The 24,243-nt window shown below is 41.6% G+C and overlaps 1 protein-coding gene across 1 annotated transcript; it reads right to left on the bottom strand.

Annotated features, from left to right (window-relative positions):
* Positions 1-6,590: 6,590 nt before the first annotated feature.
* Positions 6,591-17,120, bottom strand: HRNR (hornerin). The gene is made up of 3 exons (XM_017345874.4): positions 17,069-17,120; positions 15,764-15,918; positions 6,591-14,149 (listed from the first exon to the last, which is right to left on the bottom strand). The coding sequence occupies exons 2-3, from the start codon at positions 15,899-15,901 to the stop codon at positions 7,553-7,555; spliced, it is 6,735 nt and encodes a 2,244-aa protein (XP_017201363.3). The 5' UTR covers positions 15,902-15,918; positions 17,069-17,120; the 3' UTR covers positions 6,591-7,552.
* Between the last annotated feature and the right edge of the window lie 7,123 nt (positions 17,121-24,243).

Here is a 24,243-nt window from a genome sequence, read left to right as displayed (position 1 = left end):
TAGATTTATTTATTTTATTTTAAAGGCAGAGTTACAGAGAGACAGAAGCAGAGAAGGAGAGACAGAGAGAGAGAAGCCTTCCATCCACTGGTTCATTCCCCAGATGGCCACAATGGCCAGATCTGCACTGATCTGAAGCCAGGAACCTGGAGCTTCTTCTGGGTCTCCCATGTGGGTGCGGGGGCCCAAGGACCTGGGTCATCTTCCATTGCCTTCTCAGGCCATAGCAGAGTGCTGGATCAGAAGTGGAGCATCCAGGACTTGAACTGGTGCCCATATAAGATGCCAGCACTGCAGGTGGCGGCTTTACCCACTACATCAAAGCACCGGCCCCAAAAAGGACTTTTTGGTCTTCAAAGGTGATAATCAAGTTCTTTGGATAAGGTGTTGAGATCTTTTTTAGTTGCAACATTATAGTTAGATTTCTGGAGTCATAAGAAGAGAAATACTGTGAAAAACTTGGCTTAGTTATACAAGTTGGTATTTATTTGAAATTTCTTTGCTTTCTCTTACTAGAAAATTGAAATTTGGGGGGCAAAAAATAAACCTGGAGGTGGTAGTAGGAACTTGGCACAGAAGTGAAGACACTGTTTGGGATACCTGCATCCCATATCAGAGTGCCTGTGTTGGAGTCCTGGCTCTGCCTCTGCATCCAGCTTCCTGTTAATGCATACCTAGCAGGCAGCAAATGATGGCTCAAGTCTGTGGATCCTCGCCAACTATGTGGAAGACCTAAATAGAGTTCTGGGGTCCTGGCTTTGACCTGTCCAGCCATAACTGTTGCAAGCATTTGGGAAGTAAAAATGGAAGATCTGTCTGTCTCTGTCTTTCGAATGCATAACAATCTAAAACACAAAAAACAAAAGGGAAATTGAAATAATTACTATTTGAAAAAAAAGAGAATAATGTTGTGGGCAGGAATTTTTTCTAGCTGTTAAAATGCCTGTGTCCATATCAGAGTACTTGGGTTCAAAACTCAGCTCTGACTCCTGACTCCACTTTCCTACTAATGCAGAACCTGGGAGACAGTAATGATTGCTGAAGTAACTGGGTTCCTGCTTCTCATGTGGGAAACCTCGATGGAGTTCTGGACTCCAGACTTTGGCCTGGCCCAGTCGTGGCTATTGTGGGCATTTGTGGAGTGAACCAGTTGGGTGTTCTGTTTCTCTGAGTCTCAAACAAATAAATTTAAAATAATAAAATTAATTTTAGGATGTTTCCTGGAAAAAGGTTCAGGGTTTTTTCCTTATCTTTGTAGACCCAGAAACACACTCATGCCACTGCCCCAGAGTTAGGCAGATTTAGGAAAACTGTCTTACTGTAACTTAATTCATTAGTGGGGGTGAGGAGTCTTTTCTCTGTCAAGGGCCATTTAGATATTTATAACATCATTCATAGGCCATATAAAAATATCAAACTAAAATCAGTCTGCTACAGATTTATTGAATTTTGGTCTTGGCAGGACCAGACCAAAGAATTCTGTTGGCCTTATATTGCCTGTGGGCCAGGCCTTCCCCTTCTCTGTGAGGTACTGAAATAGGAAAACCAAAATCCCATTTATTAAGTTGTAATTAGAAATGTGCTGCATGAGGGATGGTACTGTGGTGTGGCAGGTTAAGATTCTGCCTGTGGCATCCCATATGGGCACCAGTTCGTCTGGCTGCTCCTCTTCTGATCTAGCTCTCTGCAATGGCCTAGGAAAGCACCCACTTGGGAGACCTAGAAGAGGTTCTTGGCTCCTGGCTTCTCATTGGCCCAGTCCAAGCCATTTCGGTCATTTGGGGGAGTGAACCAGCAGATGGAAGACCTTTCTCTCTCTTTCCCTCTCTGTAACTCTACATCTGAAATAAATAAATAAAATCTTAAAAAAAAAAAAAGGGAAATGCACTGTTTGAAGCACTGACTAGGGAATTATTTCTCTCTGGGAAAATTATGGAAAGTCAAGTATTTCAGAAGATTCCCTGGTAAATTTCAAGTCTGAGCCAGATTGTTCTGTGATTCACTTGATGAATATCATTAGGCACTGATGTGCTGATGCATTTCTTTAAAAAAAACCGGGACATGCTGGACCAGATATGCCAGTGGACTAGCTTGTCAGGGCACTTTCTCCCTCAGGCAGTCCTTGATGGACATTCTAATGTGATCTCTGTGTCCTCCTTTTTTTCCTGTGAGGTAATTTGAGGTTTACACAGAAGTGTAAGGAATGATATACTACTGTCTTATTTAAGAAGTTGTGGTCTTGTTACTCTTTCTCAGTCCCATTTTCTCCCCTCCCTCTAGAGGTGCCACTATCATGATTGTGGTACCTATCATTCCCATAAAGATTTTTATATTTACCAAATATGTGTTGACCACAGTGTCTGGTATTTTTTAATATTTATTTATTTGCAAGTCAGAGTTACACAGAGAGAGGAGAGGCAGAGAGAGAGAGGTCTTCCATCCGATGGTTCACTCTCCAATTGGTCACAATGGCCGGAGCTGCGCTGATCCAAAGGATCAGCCAGTAGCTTCTTCTGGGTCTCCCATGTGGGTGCAGGGGCCTGCTTTCCCAGGCCATAGCAGAGAGCTGGATTGGAAGTGGAACAGCCAGGTCTTGAACCGGTGCCCATATGGGATGCTGGCACTTCAGGCCAGGACGTTAACCCACTGCGCCACAGCGCTGTCCTCAGTGTCTGGTATTGTAATGTGTATTGTAGTATATAAGTGGTATCCAATATATATTGATGTTTTGCAACTTTTCCCCTCAACCTCAATATTATACTTTTGAAATTTCTTTGTGAGTACATGCCTGTGGGTCATTTAAGTGCTGCTTAGCATTGTAGTATATGGCTGTATCATAATTTATCGGTTATTCTGTTGAACTTTTAGGTTGTTAGTAATTTTTTGCTGTTATAGACTTCTGTGTGGTTGCCACATTGTTTCTTTTATTTTTTAAATTAATTAATTTATTTTTTTATTTTTTGACAGGCAGAGTGGATAGTGAGAGAGACAGAGAGAAAGGTCTTCCTTTTGCCGTTGGTTCACCCTCCAATGGCCGCCACGGCCGGCGCGCTGGGGCCGGTGCACCGCGCTGATCCGATGTCAGGAGCCAGGTACTTATCCTGGTCTCCCATGGGGTGCAAGGCCCAAGGACTTGGGCCATCCTCCACTGCACTCCCTGACCACAGCAGAGAGCTGGCCTGGAAGAGGGGCAACCGGGACAGAATCCGGTGCCCCGACAGGGACTAGAACCCGGTGCCCTGACAGGGACTAGAACCCGGTGTGCTGGTGCCGCAAGGCGGAGGATTAGCCTAGTGAGCTGCGGCGCCGGCCTACATTGTTTCTTAAATGACTATCAGTTTAGACTTGTGGTTCCTTATTCCCCAGCATTGGATATTGCCAGACTTTTAGCTCTTTGTTCTAATCTGATGAGTTTAAAATGTATTTTGCATGTATTTTAAATTCTGTTTTCCTTACCATTATTTTAAAAATGCTACTTGGCCATTCAAATTTTTACTTGGGCTAATTTTCTTTTTATAAAATTTGTCCTTTTTTCTAATTTAATTTTTCTAATTTCTTTCATACAGTCTGGCTTTTAATCATTTGTTTATAGGCATTGCAAATATTTTGTCTTAGTCTGTGCTTACCTATTTTTTGAGATTTAACTTTTGATTTACAGACATTTAGAATTTAATTATAGCAAAAGAATTTTTTTTCCTCTGTGATGTATTTCTTTTCTTTTTCTTTACGGTTCACATATTTTATTTGGAAGGCCAATGAAAGAGTGAGTGAGAGAGAGAAAGAGAGTGATCTGCCATTTGCTGGTTTACTCCCTAAATAGTTCTAGCAGCAAGGCCTAGGCCAGGCTAAAGCCAGGAGATAAGAACCCCATTCTAGTCTTCCATATAGGTTGCAGGGGCCCAAATTATTTGAGCCATCCTCCATTGCTTTCCCAGGTGCATTAATAGGGAGCTGGATCAGAAGTGGAGCAGCCGGGACTTGGACCAGTGCTTCATGGCATTGCAAGTCATAGCTTTACCCAGTGTACCACAACACTGGCCCTGTGGTATCTTCAAGTGAACATCATAAAGTTGTTTTATATTTTCTTTAAAAAACAATTGGCTTATCACAAGTTTTTAATTTATTTGATACTGATTTTTTGACATATGTTGTGAAATAGAGATATAATTTTTCTTTTCATGTGGAAAACCAATTATATTGGCATCTGTTAATTAAAAGGTTTATCTTTGGGGCCGGCATTGTGGCACAGCAGGTAAAGCTGCTGCCTGAGACACTGGCATCCCATATGGGCATTGGTTAGAGTCCTGGCTGCTCCACTTCTGACCCAGCTCCCTGCTAATGTGCCTGGGAAAGCACTGGAGGATGGACCAAGTGCTTGGACCCTTGCACCCTTGTGGGAGAAACAGAAGCTCCTGTCTCCTGGCTTTGAACCAACTTAGTCCTGGCCATTGTGGCAATTTGGGGAGTGAACCAGCAGAAAGATCTCTCTCTCTCTCTCTTTCTCTCTCTCTCATCCCTCCCTCTCTGTAACTCCTGACTTTCAAATAAATAAATATTTTTAAAGAGTTTTTTTAATTTATTTACTTGAAAGTAAGAGTTACACACAGAGAGAAGGGGAGGCAGAGAGAGGGAAAGAGAGAGAGAGAGAGGTCTTCCATCCCCTCTTTCACTCCCCAGATGGCTGCAACTGCTGGAGCTGCACCGATCTGAAGCCAGGAGCCAGGAGCCTCCTCCAGGTTTCTCACATGGGTGCAGGGGCCCAAGGACTTGTGCTATCTTCTACTGCTTTCCCAAGCCATAGCAGAGAGCTGGATTGGAAGTGGAGCAGCTGGGACTTGAACTGGCACCCATATGAGATGCTGGCACTGAAGGCAGCGGCTTTACCTGCTACGCCACAGCGCCGGCCCCTAAATAAATAAATCTTTACCAAGTTTTCATGGGTCTGTTTCTGGATGTTCCATTGCTTTAAATATGTCTCTTTAACAATTCCAGTTTGTCTTGAATAATGTAACTTTTGTAATATGTTTTGGTATGTGATGAGATGACACTGCTTCTCTTTTTTATCTTGAAAAATTTCCCGATCACTTAAAATTCCTAAAAAAATTATTTATTTGAGAGACAGAGAGAGAAAGAGGCAGATATATATAGAGAGCTACCATTTGCTGGTTCACTCCCTAGATGCCTGCAGCAGCCAAAAGGCTGAAGCTGGGAACTGGGAATTCAATCCAGGTCAGGAATCCAATAATTTGAGCCATCCATCATTACCTTCTGCCTCCCAGGGTCTACTTTAGCAGAAACTTGGAATTGGAAGTGGAGCTAAGGATTAAACCTAGGCACTCTGATATGGGACATGGGCATCCTAACCAGCATCTTAACCATTCAGTCAAATGACCACCCATCCTAGTCATTGTTTGACCCTTTGCTTTTCTATGTAGTTTTGGAATTAGTGTCTCTCAAAAAAGCCTTTAGACAACTAACTTTATTGAAGTATAATTTACATTTGATTAAATGCATTGATATTAAGTATAAAATTTTATATTTTGACAAAAATGTATGTCCATGTACCATCTTCATATGTAGGTATAGAGTAATTTCATCACTCTAGACTGTTTCCTTGTGACTTTTCAAGCCAATTCCCAGGTTCTCCCACCCCTAGTTAACTACTGCTCTGCTTTGTATTTTTTTTAAAGATTCAATCATTTATTTGAAAGAGTTACAGAGAGGTGGGAAGAGAGAGGGAGAGACATCTCTTCTATCAGCTGGTTCTCTCCCCAGATGGCCACAGTGGCTGAGGCTGGGCCAAAACCAGGAGCTTCATCTAATGTCTCCCAAGAGGGTATCAGGAAGAGAAAGAGAGAAGAGGTCTTCCATCTGTTGGTTTACTCCCCAAATAGCCACAATGTCTGGAGCTGAACTGATACAAAGCTGGGAGCCTGGAGCTTCTTCTAGGTCTCCCATGTAGGTGTAGAGGCCCAAGAACTTGGCCCATCTTCTACTGCTTTCCCAGGTCATAGCAGAGAGCAGGATTGGAAGTGGAGCAGCTGGGATTCAAACCAGCACCCATATGGGATGCTGTCAGTTTCTCTGATGAGTATTGATGTTGAGCACCTTTTCATATTCCTGTTGACTATTTGTATGCTTTCTTTGGGAAAGCATCTATTAAGGCCCTTTGCCCATTTTTGTCTTGGGTTGTTTGTGTTTTTTCCCCCCACTATTGAGCTGCTTGAGTTCCTTATATATTTTAGATATTATCCTTTGTTGGATATGTGTTTTGCAAATGTTTTTCCCATTCTGTAGGTTGCCTTTTCATGTTTCCTGTGCTGAGCAGAAACTTTTCGGTTGGATATAGTCTCGTTTAGTTTTGCTCTTGGTGCCTGTGCTTTTGGTGTCATAACCAAAAAAGTCATTGCTAAGATGAATGTCATGGCATTTCATCTATTTTTAAGATAACTGGCTTGTCTTACAGGGTTTAAAATTTTTAAAAATATATTTGAGTTGTTGTGAAGGAGAGGATCTTGGGGAATGGTTATATGGTTTGGTTTCTGACTTGACCACGTGTATGAGAAATAATATGAAGCACAAGTGAGACAAATGTCAATATTTTATTACCATTTATTTATTTTCAATTGTAATGCAATCTAATTGTTCAAACCTAGTGATTTGAAGCAAATACATTACAGTCAAACCATAGAACTGTATACAGTAATAGATACTTTTCCTTTCCATTTGGGTTTGCATGATATTTTTCTATATGAAAAAGCCAGTTAGCTATAGAAGTGGGTTGAAGTCACTGTTTTTCCCTGCTACAGCTCATCTGAAGTTTTCCAATATAGAGCAAATTATTGGAAGTAGAGTGCAAGATCTTTCTTTCTGTAACTAAGTTAAGGCCCATGTTTGGATTCATTGACCTTTAGCCAATTCATCTCTGCTCTTTAAGAAATAATGTTCCTGGATAGGAAGAAGTACCTGAAGCTCTTTTTAATGCCATTGGTTTGCTTGCTGATTAAAGATATACCCAAGAAGAGGGACTTCATGGTTCTGAAAAGAAATTTAAATTGTACTACATTCTTACTTTTAAGGCCTTCTGCCTTCTGCTACCATTCAACATGCGGCACGCTGAAATTAGGATGTATTTTGCTATAAGAGAAGTCTTTGGTTCTATGACTTGCAATGCATTCATAATTATTTTCTTTTTAGAAGTGAAAACTTAGCTTTGAAATCATTGCTGATTGAATAGTGAGCTTTCAAAAACACCTTAATCGAACCCCAAGTTCTTTAAATGTTTTACATTATTACAAATTTGGCCCTCCACACTGGTTATATATTTAACTCAATATTTCCTAACAAAGTAGCCCAAACACCCTACATTCTTTGGAAGAAACCCAATAACAAGGAATAGAATACAAGGCTTAAAAGAAAGAGAGGAACATAGAATCCATTTTTAAGAAGAAATTTCATGATTTCATGATTAATTTCTTGTTCACAATAGTTTGTTATTTTCTAAATTACTTCTTGTCTTAATTTCAATTCTGTTTATTATTTATCCCTAGAATTAGCTCCTCTGCTCTTGGACATATTCATAAAGTGGAGTGCTGCTGAGAAAAATGTGGGAACTTGAGCCTTTACTTTCCCCTTCACAATAACTTTCTCCTCTTCTCTGATAATAAGAGCCACCTTGTCTGTTGTTCTCTTTGGAAATTGACAATTTATTGATAGTATTGTACCTAGACTGTTCAAAAGAAGGTGTAAATTGTTCAAAGCCACAACCTGAAGACCTTTCTACTCGTCTATAATTGCTTCTTGGTTGCCCTTCATTGCAGTTTGAACAGGGATAGTTAGATTCCCATTTTCCTCGTGAGCCAGACATATATTGTTCACAGCTTGAATACTGACCAGTTCCAGAACCATATTGTTCTGAGCTTGAGGGACAACAACCAGACCCATATTGTTCAGAGCTATAACATTGACCAGACCCAGAAGCATATTGTCCTGAACTTGATGGATATGAGTGAGATCCATATTGTTCAGAGCTAGAACACTGGCCATATCCAGAGCTATATTGTCCTGAACTTGATGATGGACATGAATGAGACCCATATTGTTCAGAGCTAGAACACTGACCAGATCCAGAACCATACTGTTCTGAGTGTGCTGAGGGATATGAACCAGATTCATATTGCTCATAACTGTGACACTGACCTGAGCCAGATGCGTGTCGGCCATGGTTAGAATAATGACCTGAGAAAGACCCATGTTGGCCGTAACTTGTGGACTGACCTGAAGGAGTTCCATATTGGCTGTTGCTAGAAGATTGACCTGTTCCAGAACTGTATCCACCATAACTAGAAGACTGACTTGAACCAGACCCATGCTGACCATAGCTGGAAGACTGACCTAAGCCAGATTCATGTTGGCTAAAGCCAGAAGACTCTCCAGAACCAGACTCATGTTGCCCAAAGCCAGAAGAGTGACCTGAGCCAGCAGACCTGTGTTGACTGTGGCTAGAAAAATGACTTGGTCCACTTCCATGTTGGCCGTACCTAGAAGACTGACCTAATCCAGAGCCTTGTTGGCTGTGGCTAGAAGACTGGCCTGATGCAGACCTGTGTTGGCCAAAGCTAGAAGACTGACTTGAGGAAGACCCATGCTGACCATAGCCAGAAGACTGACCTGAGCTAGATCCCTGTTGTCCACAGCATGATGACTGTCCTGATGTGGAACCATGTTGTCCATAGGTCGAGGATTGGCCCAAGCCAGATCCTTGTTGACTGGAGCCAGAAGAGTGAGCGGATCTAGACCCACGTTGGCCATACCTTGAAGACTGACCTAATCCAGAGCCTTGTTGGCTGTGGCTAGAAGACTGACTTGAGCCAGACCTATGTTGGCCAAAGCTAGAAGACTGACTTGAGGAAGACCCATGCTGACCATAGCCAGAAGGCTGACCTGATCCATAGTGATGTTGGCTGTAGCTAGAAGACTGACTTGAACCAGACCCATGCTGACCATAGCTGGAAGACTGACCTAAGCCAGATTCATGTTGGCTAAAGCCAGAAGACTCTCCAGAACCAGACTCATGTTGCCCAAAGCCAGAAGAGTGACCTGAGCCAGCAGACCTGTGTTGACTGTGGCTAGAAAAATGACTTGGTCCACTTCCATGTTGGCCGTACCTAGAAGACTGACCTAATCCAGAGCCTTGTTGGCTGTGGCTAGAAGACTGGCCTGATGCAGACCCGTGTTGGCCAAAGCTAGAAGACTGACTTGAGGAAGACCCATGCTGACCATAGCCAGAAGACTGACCTGAGCTAGATCCCTGTTGTCCACAGCATGATGACTGTCCTGATGTGGAACCATGTTGTCCATAGGTCGAGGATTGGCCCAAGCCAGATCCTTGTTGACTGGAGCCAGAAAACTGTCCTGATCCAGACTCATGTTGCCCAAAGCCAGAAGACTGACCTGATCCAGACGGATGTCGGCTGTGGCTAGAAGACTGACTTGAGCCAGACCCATGCTGACCATAGCTAGGAGACTGACCTAATCCAGATTCATGTTGGCTAAAGCCAGAAGACTCTCCAGAACTAGACTCATGTTGCCCAAAGCCAGACCCACGTTGGCCATACCTTGAAGACTGACCTAATCCAGAGCGATGTTGGCTGTGGCTAGAAGACTGACTTGAGCAAGACCCCCCTTGCTGAGTATAGTTGGAGGACTGACCTGAGCTAGATTCATGTTGGCCACAGCTGGACGAGTGTCCTGATGTAGAGCCATGTTGGCCATAGCTGGAAGACTGACCTAAGCCAGATTCATGCTGACTGAAACCAGAAGATTCTCTTGAGCCAGACCCGTGTTGCCTCTGTCTAGAAGACTGGCCTGATGCAGACCCGTGTTGGCCAAAGCTAGAAGACTGACATGAGGAAGACCCATGCTGACCATAGCCAGAAGACTGACCTGAGCTAGATCCCTGTTGTCCACAGCATGACGACTGTCCTGATGTGGAACCATGTTGTCCATAGGTCGAGGATTGGCCCAAGCCAGATCCTTGTTGACTGGAGCCAGAAGAGTGAGTGGATCTAGACCCATGTTGGCCATACCTTGAAGACTGACCTAATCCAGAGCCTTGTTGACTGTGGCTAGAAGACTGACTTGAGCCAGACCTATGTCGGCCAAAGCTAGAAGACTGACTTGAGGAAGACCCATGCTGACCATAGCCAGAAGGCTGACCTGATCCATAGTGATGTTGGCTGTAGCTAGAAGACTGACTTGAACCAGACCCATGCTGACCATAGCTGGAAGACTGACCTAAGCCAGATTCATGTTGGCTAAAGCCAGAAGACTCTCCAGAACCAGACTCATGTTGCCCAAAGCCAGAAGAGTGACCTGAGCCAGCAGACCTGTGTTGAGTGTGGCTAGAAAAATGACTTGGTCCACTTCCATGTTGGCCGTACCTAGAAGACTGACCTAATCCAGAGCCTTGTTGGCTGTGGCTAGAAGACTGGCCTGATGCAGACCCGTGTTGGCCAAAGCTAGAAGACTGACTTGAGGAAGACCCATGCTGACCATAGCCAGAAGACTGACCTGAGCTAGATCCCTGTTGTCCACAGCATGATGACTGTCCTGATGTGGAACCATGTTGTCCATAGGTCGAGGATTGGCCCAAGCCAGATCCTTGTTGACTGGAGCCAGAAAACTGTCCTGATCCAGACTCATGTTGCCCAAAGCCAGAAGACTGACCTGATCCAGACGGATGTCGGCTGTGGCTAGAAGACTGACTTGAGCCAGACCCATGCTGACCATAGCTAGGAGACTGACCTAATCCAGATTCATGTTGGCTAAAGCCAGAAGACTCTCCAGAACTAGACTCATGTTGCCCAAAGCCAGACCCACGTTGGCCATACCTTGAAGACTGACCTAATCCAGAGCGATGTTGGCTGTGGCTAGAAGACTGACTTGAGCAAGACCCCCCTTGCTGAGTATAGTTGGAGGACTGACCTGAGCTAGATTCATGTTGGCCACAGCTGGACGAGTGTCCTGATGTAGAGCCATGTTGGCCATAGCTGGAAGACTGACCTAAGCCAGATTCATGCTGACTGAAACCAGAAGATTCTCTTGAGCCAGACCCGTGTTGCCTCTGTCTAGAAGACTGGCCTGATGCAGACCCGTGTTGGCCAAAGCTAGAAGACTGACATGAGGAAGACCCATGCTGACCATAGCCAGAAGACTGACCTGAGCTAGATCCCTGTTGTCCACAGCATGACGACTGTCCTGATGTGGAACCATGTTGTCCATAGGTCGAGGATTGGCCCAAGCCAGATCCTTGTTGACTGGAGCCAGAAGAGTGAGTGGATCTAGACCCATGTTGGCCATACCTTGAAGACTGACCTAATCCAGAGCCTTGTTGACTGTGGCTAGAAGACTGACTTGAGCCAGACCTATGTCGGCCAAAGCTAGAAGACTGACTTGAGGAAGACCCATGCTGACCATAGCCAGAAGGCTGACCTGATCCATAGTGATGTTGGCTGTAGCTAGAAGACTGACTTGAACCAGACCCATGCTGACCATAGCTGGAAGACTGACCTAAGCCAGATTCATGTTGGCTAAAGCCAGAAGACTCTCCAGAACCAGACTCATGTTGCCCAAAGCCAGAAGAGTGACCTGAGCCAGCAGACCTGTGTTGACTGTGGCTAGAAAAATGACTTGGTCCACTTCCATGTTGGCCGTACCTAGAAGACTGACCTAATCCAGAGCCTTGTTGGCTGTGGCTAGAAGACTGGCCTGATGCAGACCCGTGTTGGCCAAAGCTAGAAGACTGACTTGAGGAAGACCCATGCTGACCATAGCCAGAAGACTGACCTGAGCTAGATCCCTGTTGTCCACAGCATGATGACTGTCCTGATGTGGAACCATGTTGTCCATAGGTCGAGGATTGGCCCAAGCCAGATCCTTGTTGACTGGAGCCAGAAAACTGTCCTGATCCAGACTCATGTTGCCCAAAGCCAGAAGACTGACCTGATCCAGACGGATGTCGGCTGTGGCTAGAAGACTGACTTGAGCCAGACCCATGCTGACCATAGCTAGGAGACTGACCTAATCCAGATTCATGTTGGCTAAAGCCAGAAGACTCTCTAGAACTAGACTCATGTTGCTCAAAGCCTGAGCCAGAGCCATGTTTGCTGTGGCTAGAAGAATGTCTGGAACCAGACTCATGTTGTCCAAACCTTGAAGGGTAACTTGAGACAGACTCATGGTGACCATAGTTAGAGGACTGACCTGAGCTACATCCATGTTGTGCACAGCTTGATGTCTTTTCTGAAGTAGTTTGGGATGACTGCCCTGAGGTAGAACTATTTGTACCCTGACTAGAAGGTTGACTTAATCCGTAGCCTGGTTGACCACAGTTAGAAGATTGTCCTGAATTTGACCTGTGTTGGTCATAACTAGACTGACCTGATCCAGTCCTTTGTTGTCCAAAACCAGAGGACTGGCCTGAAGAAGTATGTTTTTCATAGGTTGATGATTGACCATTTCCAAAATGATGTTGTTCATATCCTGATGACTGACCTAAGCCAGATCCTTGCTGACCAAAGCCAGAAGACTGTCCTGAGCTACAACCATATCCAAAACCAGAATATTGGCCTGATTCAGATCCATATCTTGAAGACTGTCCTTCACCTGAACCATGTTGGCCATAACTAGGTGACTGACCTGAACCAGTCCTATGTTGACCATGGTTCAAAGATTGACCCAATCCAGACCCTTGTTGGCTAGACATTGAGGTCTCACCAGATGAAGATTCATGCTGTCCACATGATGGAATAGACCCCTGGTGACCAAAGGCACAAGACTGTCCTGTTCCTGATCCATGCTTTTGTCTTCCGTAGCTTCCTGACTGATGGCTTGAGCTGCTGCTTTGTTTTCTTTGAGTGGAGGACTGAAAAGAGCTTGACTGATTTTTGCCACTGCTTATGGACCTGCGTGATTCAGACCCATATGCTTCATAGTTTGATGAATGTCTTCGTTCAGAACCATGGTTTTGTTGTTGACTACATCCAGATTGACCACTTGAACTGGATCTAGGTTGCCTTTGACTAGAAGAATTACTAGAATTGGAACTATGCTTTCCATAGTGTGATGAGTGACCCAAACCAGACCCATATTGTTCAAAACTTGAGGACTCGCCTGATCCAGATCCCTCATTTTGCTTTCCCCAGTTCCCTGATTGACCACTTGAATTGGATCCATGTCTTCTTTGACTGGAGGACTGTCCTGAGTTTGACCTATGTTTTGCATAACTGGAGGGCTCACTTGAACTAGAACAGTATCCTTGTTCTTCACAGTTTCCTGATTGATATCTGGTATTTGTTTCATGCCTTATCTGTGGATAGGGCTGGCCTGCACCAGACTCATGGCCACAGCAAGTGGGTTCATTTGAATTTGACTTGTGGTCTTGTCCTCCACTACTCCCTGGGCAGAATCCATGATGTTGCCCATTAAGGGACTGGTCTGACTTCTTTTTATTTCGTCTGTTTCCTGTTGACTCATCTGAGTCAGACCAGTGTTGGTCAGAACTGAAAGATTGATTCTCAGAGTGGTAATCATGCCCTTGTTCTCCACGGCTTTCAGACTGGTTTGCTGAGTTTGATCTTTGTCTGCCATTTCTTGAATGAGAATAACCAATTTCTTCACTCTCAGATCTATCTTGCTGATGAGAGCCATGCTTATTTTTCTCACTATCCTTGAAGTGGCCTAAACTTGACTCTGTCCTTTCCTCAGAGCTTTGCCTGTGTCCAGAGCTAGACAAACCTCTTTGATGCCCCCGTTTTCTGGAGTTGGATCTAAGTTTGTGTTTATTGCTTCCTCTGGAGCTCCTGGAATAGGAGTCCTGCTCTCCTGCACTTGAACTTGAATATCTGGAAGAGGATTCTCTCCCTTTGTCTTCCTCTCCCTCTGTTTCATTCTGTTCCTCTTGGTGATGGTGACTGTAATCTCTTTGCTTTGACCCTGAAGCTTTGCAGTAATCCTTGCCAATGATTTTATTACAAGCCTGAGCGAGCTTGAATATCATCAGAAGATACTCAGTAAAATTGACTTTCTTGTTATGATCTCGATCCAGGCTTTGCATGATGTTATCTACAGTGTCTGGATCATCTGGATTCTGTATAGGAACCAAGCAAAAAGACAAGCAATCTCTGTCAGTAAGGACTATACATCCAGGTAACCACGTGATGGAAGTGGAAATGTAAATGTTTGACATATTTTGGTGGAGCTCAATCACATAGTTCCTTAGGCTGAATTGCCCTGTCCTGAGCAGAGAGAAAGGAATATGTAATCAGTAATTCAGTGATACATAGCTATGGGGGGATACAACTGGAAGATGAAGGGGAAAAAGGGGACTGTTTTTGGGGGGAGGGGAAAAGAATGTCAAGTATGAATTATCTAACTTATAAATAATTTGGGTACCTGCATTAATTATATATGACATGTATTTGTCCAGTTTAACTAGTTAATTAATTTATTTGAAAAGATTTATTGAGTACCTGGTCTCTTCTTAGCATTGTATTATATGAGGGGATAAAGCAGTGAACAAATTCTGTTCCTGACAAAATGAAATTTAATGTTACTGAGTTGGAAACAGAAAATTATAATTTATTGTGATAAGGTTTCTATGTGTACATTGGAAGGAAACCACTGGCTGTCCAAGAAAGGTTAATAAGAAGATATAATGTCTTTTGAAGGATGGATTCGAATTAGTGAAATGAAGGAGTAAGAAGGGAAATAAAAGAGGCAAAGGAGTGTTGCAGGCAGAGAGAATTTTATAAATAAGAAGCTAAAAATGAAAAAAGACATGGCTTATCCAAGAACCTGAAAGAAATTCAGAATTGCTAGATCTGGAGTCTAAGAGTTAAGAGATATGGCTGAAAAGATAATTAGGGACCAGAAAATGACTTTTAAGTCATTTTAAGGAATTTTTAACTTTGTCATAAGAGAAGATGGAGCTGTTAAAGGATTTTGAGCAGCTAATGCTGAGACTGGAATAGGCGGTGGCCTGAACCAGAGGACTAATCTTGGAGAAAAATGGGATATTTTAAGAGTCAAGTGATGCACTAGATGGAAGTTGGAAGGTGGTGGTGCCTGCTAAGAGAGAGGACTTCAGTATTGGTGCCATGATTCTGCCTTGGGAGAAGATAGTGAGATTTATATCTGACTCACTGGATTTAAGACACTGACAGGAATCCAAGTAATACTCAGTTGGTAGTTGAATTTAAGGAGTTGAAGCTCAAGAGCTATATTTAAGCTCCCAAATATTTTTCCTAGAGCTAACAATTTTAAGGTAGTAATCACTTTCTTTTGTTGGGGGTGGGTAAGTCAATTTCCTGAATTCAGAGACCTTAAAGTACTAGAATCTCAGAAATGGGCAGTGGGGTGGGACATTCTGGACTGAAAAAAGACAAAGAAGATGATTTTATCTACTTTGCCATCTTTCTGAAGATCTTGTCATTTCTGTTCCATAAGAATTGCTTATATAGATAGAACATTTTTTAATCCATGGAGTCTTTTGTTTAGTATCATTTAGTATCATTATGTTTAGGATCATTTATCTTGGTCATGCTATGGAAACTGTTGTGGTCAGCTTTTCACTGTATTTACCAAACCCTATTGTATCTGACTAAGTAAGGATACTTCTCTAGGATGTTTGACATATACAATAAAAAGGTAGGAAGGAGCAAAGAGAATTGTTGCAGAATTAGTCCTGGCATTGAGTTCTTACCTTCAGAATTTGGTGAAATTCATTTTCCAAAAGTTCTTTCAGCTCTGTCTTGCTCAACATGTCACACTCCCCATTCTGGATGGCATATTGGTAGAAAACATCAATGGTAGTGATAATACTTTGTAGGAGTTTAGACATCTTTCTGAAAATTTAACCTAAAGGGGGAGAAAAGAGAGACCCACCTCTGATTATTCATTTTTTTGCTTAAATACCTATATAGTTCCAGTAATTTGTGACAATTGTTCAGAATTAATCAGCCATGATTAATTTCATCCTGTTGTAATCAAGGACCAATTCAGAGTTGAATGACTTGTTCAAACCATGTAGTAAGAGAGTGATGAAAATTAGGAACAATGCATCTCTCTCATTTCCATTTCTGAACGAACACAGAAGCAACAACTTTGTGTTTTGGGCTCCCTGCCTCTAACAGGGATATTTTTATGAACTTTGTTCTGGAGCCCTAGAAATGTGAAGTGTGCCAATCCTTCCATTCCCTCAGTTCCTCCCAAGTTCCCAGTTACCCCGCCATGGGGGAATTCCCATTATCTGCATGGCATACATGACTCCAGCTAAGGAGCAGTAGTGACTAAACTGGACCCTCTAGACTTCTAGGCTAGAGAAAGTGGACAAAGTGAGCAAAGCCAACAATAAGCCTAGGTGATAGAATTTGATGAAACTCATTTTCCAAAAGTTCTTTCAGCTCTGTCTTGCTCAACATGTCACACTCCCCATTCTGGATGGCATATTGGTAGAAAACATCAATGGTAGTGATAATACTTTGTAGGAGTTTAGACATCTTTCTGAAAATTTAACCTAAAGGGGGAGAAAAGAGAGACCCTCTTTTCTCCTGCCTCTATATTCAGCTTCTGTTTCCATTCTTCAGGCAGAGATTGACTCTCAGGCTGTATAGGTTAAAAACAGAGAGAGACAGAAAGCTCTGTAGTAAGGGAGACAATATGCCTAGTAGATAATTAGATTTCCATGATCTTCAGGAAGTGACCCTAAGGAAAGCAGGTACTATACATAATCCAATCATTGCTTCATTTTCTTTCTTAAGTTACAATTATATATAAAAATATAAATATATATAAAATCTTCTAAAATTATATATAAAATCTTCTAAAATGAACTTCTAGTGTTAAGTTCTCCAAGTCATGTACATAGTAAAAATAGAAACAAAGTCCCTCAAAGTACACAGAAAATAAGCCTGATATCCAGTGCCTCTTGGCCTTAGGTCACATTCTGGACTTCATAATTTATATCCTTAAGTACCCATGGAGTGGAGCTGAGCCCCTGCTTACTCACCTAGTTCACCAGAGGAACAGTAGTATAGAGTCTGAAGCAGCTTGCAGGGTGCTTCTATTTGGGGAGGATGGCCTTTTTATAGAGGGAATAATGGTTCATCTTAGGGAGGAGCTGCTGTTTTAGATGTCCTAATTCACTCCTAAACAAGTCCTTCTCCTTCTCCATCTCCACCTCCCAGATGTTTACCTTCTCACTTCCTTACATGTTCACCTGAGATTGCATTAGCAATTCCCAAATCTGGGCTGGTATCAGCTCCACCTGCTAGTCTTAGTTCACTTTGCAGAAAGGCTTCTTCATGCATTCACTGAACTATCTTCTGTCTAGCACAATACATTGGCAGAAAATTGTGTGCAATTTCATACAATCAAATGTAGTGTGTACATGGACATCGGGACACAGATTTAAAAGAATCTTGATATTTGATGTTTAGAAGGGACATTACAGATTATCCAAATTCTCTCATTCTAGGTTAAATATTCTTATACAGGGGGCCGGTGCTGTGGCACAGCAGGTTAAAGCCCTGGCCTACAGCGCTGGTATCCCATATGGGTGCTGGTTCGAGACCAGGCTGCTCCACTTCTGGTCCAACTCCCTGTTAATGTGCCTGGGAAAGCAATGGAATATGGCCCAAGTCCTTGGGCCCCTGCACCCACATGGGAGACCTGGAAGAAGCTTCTGGCTTTAGATTGGCTCAGCTCTGGCCATTGTGGCCATTTGGGGAGTGAATCAGGAGATGTAAGACCTCTCTCTTTCTCTCTCTCTCTACCTCTTTCTGTATCTATGTCTTTCAAATAAATAAGGCAATTTTTCTTATTCACAATCCCAGCCAAGATGTCATTTAATATAGTGTTATTTCCTTGTGGGATGGATAAAGGCTGCAGAGGCTCCCTTTCACCTCTTTACCTACCCATTCTAGAACTTAGTGGCCATTTGTTGAAGTAGCTTTAATTTCAACCACCATATAACCTTAGGAAGAAGTGTGTGCTCTGTCACATCATTTGCAGAGTTCTTCATGATCTGGGCTGGCTTCTCTCCAGTTCCTTTTGTTCACTTTTGTTCCATGGATAATTAACTACTTCAGCCTTCCTGATTGTACTATGACATTTCATATGTTTTCTGGAAATACTTCTCATTATCTGTCTTATCAGTAAATTACTCCCTTCCTTTGCCCTTCGATAGGGAATATTTCTTGAGTTGCTTAGGTATGCTAATTTTTATATCTTGTTCACTACATTATAATATTTTAAAATGGTTTTACTATGAAATTAATGTCTAATATAAAAAATTAGAGAATATAGATAAGCAAAGAAAAAAAATCAAAATATCTCTGAACTCACTAGCCAGAAATACCTGCTGCTAATTATTTGGTTTACATCCTTTCATATACCCAGTGGTACATATTTGTGCTGTGTCATTTCTACACTATGAGCTCCTTGAGAGTAGGGAATAGGCATTCCATATTTATCTCTTGTTCCTTGGAGATCCAGTATATTGTTTGGTACATGAAGTTTGAATTGAACTGAAAGAGGAGTCCTTTACAGTCCTCTGCATTGACCAACTATCATTTTTTTTTTCACATAGGGCTAGGGTCTGCCCTCTCTCTCACTATCTGTGCCTCAGAGGATATGATTGCACTAGAAATGAATGGAATCTTAGCACTGGACTCAGTGAGTAGCCTTCTTGGGCTCTCACTCAGCATTTTATTCATTGTGAACATATAATATAGATTTCAATGGAAATCTGTGAAGTTACATAGACTTAAGACTTGTGCAATATGGCCATCAGAAGGAGTGGTAGCAACTATTGGTAAATGATAAATTACATGATTCAAAATTTAAACATTTCTATGTGATGTGTTTTCTTCTAAGAAGTACCCAAAGGCCTGCAGAGTCAGTTTCCACTTAATGACGTTGTTTCCCCTGGATGCCTGATTTGGGCTGTGTTGTTGTGCTTCGTCAGAGCAGTGATCCTTTTCAAGGTGTAACTGACACTGGGAATGAAGGAGAGGTGGAATTTGCTGAGTGAAGACTTAATTCCTGCTGGAGCCAGCTGCTGTCACAGAGGGAGGGAACAGTTACTGGTAAAGACTATTCCAGGTAGACATGCTCTTGAGGCCAGTGTTCTCCCAAACTAAGAGCAGCAAACTTTTTCTGTAGAGGAGTAGATAGCAAATAATATAGGCTTTACATACTAGGAGATCTCTGGTGCAGGTACACAGCTCTGCTATTGTAGCATGAAGGTAACCTTGGATGATATATAAAGAAATGAGCATGGCTGTGTTTCAATAACTTATTTATTGACATTAATCTTTAAATTTTTTATAATTTCACATGCCATATATTTATTTTAAATACCTCCAAATATAAAAAGGCTTATTACTTGTGGGTCATTCAAAAATGGATCATGAACTAGATATGGCCTATGAGATGTGGTTTACCACATCATATTCCTTGTCTGTATATGCTTTTCAGGAAGATCCTTGAGGAGAGGAGAATCTAAAAGAAAGACTGGAAATGCAGTGAGCTCTTTGTGAAGTAACTGAATTTATTATCAAAAGTATTATAGGCACTTTCATGTATTATGTAAACAATATTATACCACTTAAAAAAACAATCACTTCAGTCCTTTATTTTCTGCAAATCCCCCCTAAGCAAAATTTTCTCAAGCTTTATTTCCTGGTTTGTGTCATGGAAATGAGAGGCATGTTGAGTATGCATTTGATTTCTTTCCCTATTGAGAATTACTAGTATAAGTGTTAGTTATTGCAAAAGTCCTTTCTAAAACTGAGATTCATGATTTTACTGTAGCGTGTACTCTACAGTAACAGAGCTGAACGTCAAGATTCCCTCATTGTACATTTGGCTAGTGTGTTTTCCCCTTGGAGACGATAGAATTCAGGAGAAAATATTTCTAATGTTATGTGTTATGCCATACTCTAAGTTTTTCAGGGCTTCTCTCCGTTTATTAGCAGAAGAAAGGAAATGCATTCTCCTTTCAGCAAGCAGAGTGCTCCATTTCATTTCATTAATCCCACTACCTCAGGACCAGTAGGTATTGTTATTATCCCTGCTTTGCAGATGAGAAAACTGAGTCTCAGAAAATTCACATGTAACTTGTGCCAGATCACTTGTTGTTACGTGGAAAAGATAAGATTAAAACTCAAATTTGCTTCTTCTTAGGAATATCCAGTGAGTATGGGACTGTTCATGTCTTGGAAAAGCAGAGTTTTACAGATAGTTCTTGAGGAATGGAGTGTTTTACTTTAAAACAAAATAGGGGTTGGTGTCTGGTGTAGCTATTAAGACACCACTTGGGTTTCCTGCTTCTTGTATCAAAGTGCCTGACTTTAATTCTGGCTCTGCTTGCAATTCTAGATTTTTGCTGATGCACACTTTGGGAGGCAGCAGGTGACGGCTCAAGTAGTTGATTCCTTGCCACTCATATGGGAGACTTGAATTGAGTTCCCTAATCCTGGAGTTGATCACAGGTCTTTTAGGCATTTGGAGAGTGAACCAGAGGATGGAAGATCTTTGTTTCTGTCTCTTTGCCTTTCAAATAAAATGAAAATAAATTAATAAAACTGTTGTACAAACTTTCTTGCCTGTCTGAAAGGTAGAGTGATGTGCCTATAGCACCATCTGCTGGGTCGTAGGGAAATTTGACAGAAAGTCATTTTCTCCTTGCCCTTTCTGTCCATTTCTCTCATTTCTTGCATATAATTTCTGACAGTTTTTTTTTCACTTAGTCTCTATGAATGAGGAAAATATATAAAAAGTGAGGATTTGCCTATCATCTATCTGTATATCTAACAGAGAGTATTGGTGGCCATAATTAGAGGATAATGTATATTTGTTCTCAGCATATGCACATGGTGTAAATTTAAATTTTAATATTATATAATCATTTTGTTGTTTGTGGTTCAGTGGAGTGCTAAATATGAAAGGTCAAGTTGTGAAATGTCTGCCAAATTTTATGTCACACATGACTCTGGTAGAGATGCATTGGGTTTTACAGCATCGTCTGATTACTATGATTGATGGCAATACCCTTGAATTTATAGACAGGACATCTAAGGATTTGGTTTCAGAAAAATCAACTGTGTACGAATTGTCAGTAAAAATTCACGCATACAGTACCTTCTGTTCTATTACTACATTATAAATAGTAAGATTGGAAACTGATTCAAAAGGCAGAGAACTAAGGATGGAACTTTGGAGCACAAAAATGTGTAAGTATAGGCCATGGAAGAGGAGCTCTCAAAAACCCCTGACACACAATAGGAAGATAAAACTACCAAGGTTTGAAGAGTAGAAGGAAAACTAAGGAGTCAGAAGCAGAGATCCTCATGGCAGGACCCTTAATTTTTCTCCTGTGCTAGATCCTGAGTATCTATGTGTGGACTCACATTGTCTATAAGTAACCCTCTCATCTTGAGGATACAATGAGAATCCCCACCTACTGAATATCTGTAAGTGAATTCAAATGGATTTCTTGAACTGAACTGACACCATTGGGGAATTGATTCTGACCATCTCTTTAATCTTCTGATTGTCCTCCACCGTCACTGACATGACCATACTCAATCCCTGATGTTTTCCTTTTGTGGATCCAGTCTGTATGAATGATGATTGCCTCTGAGATGACCCACGTTGTCCATAAATAGACTCACATTTTTCTTTTGTCTTGGACACAGGAGATTCTCTTCAGGTAAACTCAGTTTGCTTGTGAGTAAGTGACCCTCTCTGATTGAACCCTGGCTTGTCTCTTGATTGCCCATTATTGGAGTCATCTCCTACTCTTGTGCTAGAGCTGACTCCTTTTGATACTCAGACTCTGAAGATGTTCAGACTTAACATGGGAAGGAGAAAATTACCTTCTGATTGTCCTTCACTCTTCCGTGAGCTGACTTTAACTGGATTCTCCTTGTCTGCTTATACTGAATGCAATCTGTGTAAACGATTATTGTATATGAGTAGGTCTTGAGTGTCCACAGCTGTCTCTTGTTTGTCTATGACTAAATGATGTATTTTTGTGCTGGATCTTGGCTGTCTATGGCTGCTAGGTAAAGACTGCCTTCTAGTGTGTTGTCTGTCCTTGATAAGATTCTGAGTTTCTAGATCTGTCTTCTGATCCTCTGTCCCAGCTGTCTGTAACATACGCTGTCTGCAGACTGATACTGACTTTCTGTATGAGTCTCCTGATCGTGTGTCACTATCACTACTCTAATTGTATCCTCAATGTGTTTATACTTGAACCGGATGTTGTAGATTGTCTGTGAACAGATAAGGAATATTTAGAACTATCTCCCAGTTGTCCATTCTGAAATATATGTCTTCCTTGACTCAGAGTTTCCTAGGGTGGTCCTAGAATTCTATGAATGTTTTCTGGCCACTTTAATATCCTAAATGTCTAGAGTTGTCTTCTAATTTTTCTACAGTTATAATTTCTTCTTTCTCTTGTGCTGGATCATGATTGCCTGTGGCCATACTCAGATTGGTCATGGGTGAAATCTGACCATGTCAACTCTTAATTGTTTTTCATGATCACAGATTGACTATAACTCGATGCCTATTTTCTGTTTATACTGATAACAGACTCTGGTTATAGATCCTGAGTGTCCACTGCTGTCTCTTAACCGTCTATGACCAGATCCTTATCTGTCTTTTCAACCAACCTAAATCCCTAAATGAGATAATGCTGATTCTGTGTGTCTCCTGATTGTCTTTCACTAACTTGTCTATAACAGGATTCTGGTCTTTTTGTATTGGTCCCACACTATATTTGTGATGAGTGTCAGTTAGTAGACTCCAAGCATCTGGAGCTATCTTTTAAGTGTTCATTGGTAGATCTCTGTCTTCCTGTTTCAATGGATCAGACTCTCCATGACTAGACTCAAACTGTTCATGGATTTATATCTGGCCATGATAGGACATTGCTTATACAGAGCTGTCTCTCATTTGTTCATGACTGTCTGCCTTTAATGTTGAATCCTTATCATCCATTCATTAGTGGATGTCTGGCTCTGAAAAGATGTAGAGTTTGGAGTTTATATAACTATCTCTTAATTTTTTATAATTAGATTTTTAAATTTTATGCTAGAGCTTGGCTCTCTTGGTCCAAGTGTTGATTTTGAGTCTGTCTTCAGAATATATTTTATTATCACAGTTATAAGTGCATCTTTGGTATTTTACATTGGATCTAGACTGAATAGGGGATGGTTGTCTTTGAGAAGACCATGAATGTTCAGAGCTTTCTCCTGATTGATTGACAGTCTCTCTCTTCTTTGTTGGGCTCAGATTCTCTCTGTTCATATGTAGGAATCCAGCTTGACCTGACTGCAGCCATCTTTGTAGTAACTGCCATTTTGCCCTGTTGGTGAGCTTGTCAGTATAGCAAACCCTATAGGGTAACCATAGTAGTTAAGATAACCTGCTGCTTTTATCTGATTCCTGGAATGTATCTTAAATGATACCTAAGAAGATTAATATTTCTTGAGAAAGTCCAAATGTATGCTAACCACAGGCAACCTTTGAATATAAAACTGTTTTTCTTCTAGCCTATGGCATGAGGATCCATTTGTCTTGTGTAAGTCATTTGTGTAATCCTGGATTTGTCTGCTGCTTTTTTTGGTTTCACTGTACCTTCTGCTTTTGGTAGCTAGTTCTTTTATACTGTGTTTTTTTGAAATAGTAGATCCAGTGTGTCCAGTGCTTAGATCTGTGTTTTGAGATCTAATACTGTCTTGTGATTGTGGCTAGAATCTTGTTTTCCTCTTTTGTCATGTTTCTGTTGTTTATGGCCATACCAAGACTATTCATGGGGTGAGGCTGATTGAGTTCTCTGATTGTCTTTTACTGTCATTAGATTGAGGGTCCGTGGGCATCTTTATCTACCTGTGCTGACTCCAGACTCTGTAGGTAGTGATTGGCTATGCGATGACCCTGAATGTCTAATATTCTCTTCTGACTGCTCATGATTGAACCCATGCCTTCCTTTTTTTCTTGACCTAGATTCTTCTTGCATAGAATCTAACAATTTATGACTGGTTATTTGGCCCTGCTGAGATCCTGATTGCTTAGAACTACTCCTGTTTAACCATTGCTAAAATTTCATTTTCCCTTTATGGTGGAGTCATATTGCCTGTGACCATATTTAGGCTGATTATGGGTAGATAT

This window comes from Oryctolagus cuniculus, chromosome 7, assembly GCF_051225735.1.
Source record: "Oryctolagus cuniculus isolate XC-2025 breed Fujian yellow rabbit chromosome 7, ASM5122573v1, whole genome shotgun sequence".
In the NCBI taxonomy this organism is placed as follows: Eukaryota; Metazoa; Chordata; class Mammalia; order Lagomorpha; family Leporidae; genus Oryctolagus; species Oryctolagus cuniculus.
The sequence above is the reverse complement of the archived record's forward strand: the minus strand, read 5'-3'. Positions and strand labels throughout refer to the sequence as shown.

Bases quoted from the DNA above. Each gene is read 5' to 3' on its own strand.
- HRNR (XM_017345874.4), bottom strand. From the start codon at position 15,901: ATGTCTAAACTCCTACAAAGTATTATCACTACCATTGATGTTTTCTAC. The intron at 14,150-15,763 runs GTAAGAACTCAA...GTTCCTATACAG, and splicing joins AATTTCACCAAATTCTGAAG to AATCCAGATGATCCAGACAC.